This window comes from Condylura cristata, unplaced genomic scaffold (assembly GCF_000260355.1).
Source record: "Condylura cristata isolate star-nosed mole 26May11 unplaced genomic scaffold, ConCri1.0 scaffold00007, whole genome shotgun sequence".
Classification (NCBI taxonomy): Eukaryota; Metazoa; Chordata; class Mammalia; order Eulipotyphla; family Talpidae; genus Condylura; species Condylura cristata.
The window spans coordinates 33,398,047-33,404,860 of record NW_004567108.1 but is presented as its reverse complement, the minus strand read 5'-3'; the positions used below and the strand labels follow the sequence as shown (position 1 = coordinate 33,404,860).

Genomic DNA, 6,814 nt, shown 5'->3' with positions numbered 1-6,814 from the left:
TGAGGGGAGCAGTGGGTGGGTCAGGAGAGGTCTGCTGTTCCATGTGGTCACCTCCGGGGCTGGGGATTAAACTCGCACTGAAGCAGCTGCAGCCAGCTTGCAGTGCTACGCTCTAACCCACTGTGCCACCAGGGAGGGCCTCACCAATTTTTACCATTTCTAATCTAAATCAAAATTTTCACTCCCCAGATATCAAGGCTGTTTGAATTGCATGGGTAATAGTAAGACTGACCTACAATCAAATGACTCCTGGGTTTTGAAATGGGAAATATGCTCTGGAAGACAGAGTCACACTGTTCCGCCAGCAGGGGAGAGTTTTTTTTGGGCAGAGTTCTCATGGGAAGGAGTTTCTCTAGGAAAAAGTGACAGGACCAAGTGTGACCCAAGATCTCCTTGCAGTTCTCTCTTGTTCAAGTTTAAATATGGGCTGTACTCTGAAACAAAAGCAAAACCCTGAAAAAGCCAAAAAGGGGGCTGCCCTTTGTGTTCTTAGCCCATGTATCAAAGGCCCATATGGCTCTGGACAGCAGCCCCTCATGCACTGCACACAAAGGCAAGGAAGCTGGGCGGGAGGCAATTACAAACTCCAACAGGATCCTTATAGGCAAACAGTGCTTTCTCTCTCCCAGTGCACCCTTGAACATTTCCACGGGCCAACAAAGAGGGGGTGAGAATTCTAGCAGAAGCCCAGTGTGAGTCCCCACAAGGGGACCTTTCAACACCCACACTCAGCATCGCCTGGGTATGAGGTCAGCCTCTATTCTATAGGCAATGAAACAAGCTGACTTTGTGACCAGTTGGCCAGCCCCCTATGAAGCCCTAAAGATGGAAAGGGATTGGTTTCGCCCACAGGGCCCTCATTCCCTATGCAGGGAGCCCAGCCAAACCATTTTTAAATGAGTACATTCAGGCAATAGAAATATTTACAAGGCCTCTCTGAGGCTCAGGGGTGCCCCTTCCCCCACCTTTTACTCTGACCCCCAATCACACTGCGCACACACACCACAACTGGGGCTCACCTCCCTAAACATCCCCCATTTCTGTGATAGCCTTCTACTCAAGATTCTCTAATGGCTCCCTGTTTGCCATCAGACTATGGTCAAGTACATAACCTTTGCACTGAAACTCCTATAACATCCATGTCTCCTCTCTTTCCTCCTGTGCACACCTTATTCGTGTTCTCTTCCCTTCTCTTAACATACACAACTCGTAGCTAAGAATATAATCAGCTTGGATTCAAACCCAACTCCATCACTCAGAGCTTGAGACATTAGGCACAGTATATGAATGACTCTGTGACTCAGTTTCCCCATCTGCTAGCAGGATGATGATAGTACCGACTGTTCAGGTGAGGGCAGAATCAATGAACTGAGATGACACAGGGAAAATGCTAAGAATAAACCCAGGCTCATGCTACCATTCCATAAATATAAGCTACCAAAATACTTATTATCACACATGCCATTTCCTCCAAGAAGCCTTCCCTAGCAGTATCAAATCTATATCCCTGTTCCTGAAATGTTTTATACCAGTCAGGAGCACAGATACTGGATGGACTCATAAGGAACTGTTTTGTGGGGCAGGATACTTGCATGGTAACCAAATGTTAAATTTATTATTGTGAAAGCCATAAAAGATACACCAGTGTTCCCAAATGACCTTGACTATCAGGAATAGTATTCCTGACAGGTTTACCAGCAAACATATATTAAAATCTTATACAGCTTCAGATGTTGTTTCTTGGAACCAAAGCTCAAATCCACTGAGAATGAAAACCTCTTACAAGCCACAGACATGCATATACACTGATAGTTGCCACCATAGGGAAATGATAGGGACGCATGAAAGTCAGGGCTTCTTGAATTTAAGAGGACATTAAATTACCCCCGAAATAAAGTCCTTAAATGGGAGATTTAAGTGGATTGTCCAAGAGAGTAAAACTCTGACATTTCAGTCTTCCTCCTCACAACCATCACAAACACAAGATGAACCCGCACTAACAGCCAGGTGGCCACTGGTCACCCCCATGGAGATGGAAGGAGCCTACTTTCATTCAGTTCTCTCTGTCTCCAAACGCAAGTATCCCAGAACTCAGGGCTGGGTGACCCCATCCTTTAAACTGAGTGTCTCCCACACACCCCCATCAAATATCAGAATGGGAAGTGCTAACAGAGGTAGACTCACACGCTCTTTCATCTCATTGGCTACCGTCGTGGACATCATGATGCAGCAGAGGACAGCGACTAGGATGAAGTAGAGCGCATACATGAAGCGGGTGGCCCGGGACTGTCGAATCTTGGGGCAGCAGTCGCAGCAGAGGGCACAGCCAGCAGTCCCACAGCAGCAGGCCAACTAGAAAAGGAACATGGAACATCCTGTTAGGCGCCACTCCTTTACAAACCTGGGGCCCACACTCATGCATGTCCGCCTGCCAGTTACCAGTCTTCCGAGGCACCCCGTCCACACAGCATTTGGGGCCTAGTGTGTGAGAACAAAGCTTCCCCCAGAATACGGAGGTGTTGCCTTGAATGTCAAGCTAGGGAAATGATAATGACACAGAAAAGGCTCAGTTCACCTGAAGCACTATAATCCTTAGCTTTAGACCAAACAAAGATTTCTGGGATATGAGAATGAATGAAGCCCAGAATTAGAAAAAGGACAGGGTGAGGTGGGAGGAACATGGAAAACAGAAATTGAGCCCAAAAGAGGTATTTGTCAAACTCCATGAGAATAAGAATGAACCCCATGAACGCCCAGGGCCATGCTGGGACAGCAAGGCTGGCAAGCTGCACCCACCATGGGGGATCAAGAGTGTGTAACTGAAGCTCAAAGGCACAGGCATCCCTGGCACCCTCACTGTTCACCAGGGCATCGCTCCCTAAATGTGAGCTTTTAGGCCAGTGAGTGGGACATGGCTGGGGGTTGGTGAGTGATGCAACTTATATCAGAGGCTGGTCTTGCCCATGGCTGGGCAGGCCGCATGCTGGGTCTTGCTATCTGCACTGGACTAAATTTGGGACTATTAAGTTAAAGAGAGATTAAGTTTTCAGGTTTGGATCTGATGGGTTTTTTTTTTCCCCCTTATTTTTAAAGACTACTTTTAAGAGTAATTACAGGTTTATGATAAAATTGAGAGGAAGACACAGAGATATTCATATACCCCTACTCCCACACACGTAGCTCTCTTATTATCAACTCTCACTCACCAGAATGATATATTTTCAACCAAATTTAACTTACACAGTGTAGTCTCCAAAGTCCACCGTTAACACAAGTGTTCTCTCAGTATTGTGTATTCAATATGTTTGGATAAATGTGTGAGGGCATGTGCCCATCATTATAATACCATACAGAGTATTCTAAAAAGTAACTAGATATTTAAGAAAGCAGAGAGAAATCAAGGGTAAGCTGTACAACTGGTCTCAGAGTTGGCTTGCCTGGGTTTGGATGGGCTCTGCCACATACCAGCTGTAGACTAGGAACAAGCTATTTGCCTTTTTAAGATTCAGACTCTTCATTTATTTATTTTTTAAAGATTTATTTCATTTATGCATACAGAACTGGGGTACAGGCCAGAGGTCCAGGAGCAGTGAGAGGCTTCACCACAGACAGAGTGGGGAGCAGAACAGGCAGATCTACGAAGTACACTGCTGAGGGGAGCAATGAGCAGGTCAGGAGAGGTCTGCCGTGCCATGTGAGTCACCTCTCTGGCTGGGGATAGAAATGGTGCTGAAGTAGCTTTGGTGAGCTTCACTGCTGCACTTTAACCTGTTCTGCCAGGGATGGCCCAGATTCCACATTGACAAAGTGAGGGTGATAGCAGTACTTATGCTGAGGGATCATGGATTATTTCATGGGACACACTTGCATGTATTAACAAGACCCTCTATTTAAAACCCAGCAAAATTCATCTATTGGCAATAATTCAGAAGGAAGTTCGGGACTTTTAAGTTCATGGCTTCAAAACAAGCATGAATTCAAATGCTACTTGATAAACATTACTTACAATGAAAAGAGGTCATAGGTATAGAGCTACAAGAACACAGTCTGTCAGCATAATGATGCTGCAACAGATCTTGGAAACAGCCATTGTCATTTCCCAGTTCATCCACTTCATGAAACTGCATTGTCTAACCCCGTGAAATAGAATATGGTACACTTATGGCACAGAGTTCCTAAATTCAAAGCAATAAGAACATCTTATTCTCATGTCTTTGGCCCCATGCCTGACAGAGCCCCTAAAGCCCTTGTAATTTCTTAATTGATAAGAGCACTAGAAGCATATTTTGTTCTAACATTGGGTGTTTGACCCTGGTTCCAGATATAGAGCTCCTTAAATCCTTGTAAATCTGGGTGGCAGTGTGTGTTTTGCTCTAATGAGGCCACTGCAGGTGACTCTTGGAGAAGGGTTTGTCAGTAGAAAGATCCAGCAAAAATTAGAAACTTGACATTTCCACCAATGTCCCCTAAACTTGGGACATCTGACACCATATTCAGTTAGGCAGCGTCAGAATAGAGTTACACTGCACAGTGCCCAGCAGAGAAAGAGATTTGCTTGGTGTATGAGAAAACATCCACACATTTGACTAGAAGCCAGTTCTTAGGAATGAAGTGTTCTCTCTGCTCAAGTAAAGGAGAAACACATAGTAGGGCAGAAGTGGGCTTTTCCCTACCTACAGGAAGGACACTGAGGTCATCCTTAACTGAACTCTCTGCCATTCTGCACTACTTCATTTCATGCAATTTTTGCTAATGTTCTTTTTCACCTTACATTCAATTTCCCAAGCCAGCTTGTAAGACTTTTCTTGTCTCACAAGGCCAGGCCACTGCTTTGTAAGATTAGTTGTTAATGCAACCTCGGCTGTTTTAACAGTTCACATGAATGGGACTTCCAATACTGCACGTGTGGTATTCTGTGGATCACTTCACAGTTCACTCATTCATATTCTCTCAATTTTATTGACCTCTTTGCACTTGCACAAATCCCTTCCTCCCTCCCCCCTAGCTCCCATCTTTCCATTTAGCTGCTTTTCTCTGGGCCCTCCCCCTTCCTCCTCCACCTCCCAAACTCTTTCCCACTGTTTCCTTCATTGTTTGCTAATGTTTTAAGCTCTAAGGTGTTACATAACCAGCCTTCATTATTTCAAATTCAGATACAATAAACAAAATACCCTCTTTGGGGAAAGAAATATTTTAGAAGTAGTTAATGCTTCCCATGATAGATCTTTCCCACAGCAGAATCAACATTTAATTGTACTATCTCCACAGAGGAAAAATGAACAGATACATACATAATGTAAACCTAACTAACAATTTAAAGACAGTCAAACAATGAAGTAGTAATAATGTTAAATATCAACTATAGCACAAAAAAAAATTCTTTTAAAGGGCTAATAGTGACAGAAGGGTGTGATTACAGAAAATGTGAAAAGAAAATCATACTAGTTCAATTCTATTCATCACTAAAGTCATGTCAAGGTATATTAAACTTTCCACTTCATTTTCACTTGATGTAGTACTCAATGTATATTTTAAAAACTGTGTATGTTTATATGTATATATAGAGATGTGTGTATATATATACTATATGCCTAGTATTAAAATCTAATATCTAATCTCTACAGTGCAAGTTATTTATCAAAACAAACTATCCAATAGCCAAAGGACAAGTGCATTATGTCAAGCTAAGCATTGATATTTACACCAAATGAAAATTCAAGGCAGCACCTATAAAAGAAATGCTGTGCTAGCATCAAGAACAATCTCAAGATTCCTGCTGATTTACTACTACATTCCTGAAGAACATAATTTAGAATAAAGTGAATTTATATCCAGCCCTTGCCACATACAGCTTTGTTACTCTGAGTATGCTAATTCCTCAATCTTCACCTTCAAAGCTCAATAGAAAAATCAATCCCTAGCCAGCCTAACTTCCAGGGCTGTCCCATGTGTGGAGAAAAGCACCAATGTCTTCTTATCCCTGGCTCAAGAGGGCCCAAACTTTTACTGAACAAGTCAGTACAAAAAACAAACAAATAAATACAGAGTGTACACCATCAAGAATGAACCTCAATGTAAACTATGGACTTTAATAACTTTAGGTTAAGAATGTCAATATTGGTTCATCAGTTATATCAAAGGGATCACTCTGGTAGGGGAGTTGATATGGGATACATAAGAGCAGGGGATATACAGAAATCTCTTTACCCTTCTCTCATTTTTCCTGTGAACCCCCAAAAAATCTAAAAAATAAAATCTATTTTAAAAGCAATAAAGGAAAATAACAGTATGACTCAATAAATGAGGTCTCAAAAATGGTAAATGAGGAAATCTCAAAAACAGCATTCCGAAAACAGACTGCCAAGAGGCGACTTCTGTACTTGAATTTTTCACACCAGCATTATATGGTAATGGCTATTATAATTTTTACTGGTAGATACTGTGTATTTGCTTTTCCATAAGAAATTACCATCAACTCAAGACAACTTCTTTGGAGGGCAAAGCTTGAAACTCTTTTAAAAGAGTGCAGAGATTTACATATAAGATTGTTCATAACAAACATGGAAACAGTTTTCTTCTCTACTATACAGAGGCTGGGTGAGTGAATTATGGACTAACTAAACAGTAAGACACAGTTTAAAAGAAGAAAGCAGTGTTTATGATCTACCTTGTGTCACCTCCTCAAAATTCACAGGTCAAAGTCTTAATTAATTCCCTGAACCTCAGAATGTGACTATATTTAGAAAGAGGGTGTTTAAAAGAGGTAATAAAGTTTTAAAAAAAAGTCATTTTGGTGGGTCCTGATCTTATGTGA

At 42.1% G+C, this 6,814-nt stretch overlaps 1 protein-coding gene across 1 annotated transcript in view; it reads right to left on the bottom strand.

Moving 5' to 3' along the window:
- SERINC5 (serine incorporator 5) overlaps nt 1–6,814 on the bottom strand; it is a 92,732-nt gene that overhangs the window by 43,701 nt on the left and 42,217 nt on the right. The window contains exon 2 of the mRNA XM_012721874.1: nt 2,185–2,352. Coding sequence (XP_012577328.1) covers nt 2,185–2,352 — 168 coding nt within the window. The remainder of the gene's footprint in view (nt 1–2,184; nt 2,353–6,814) is intronic.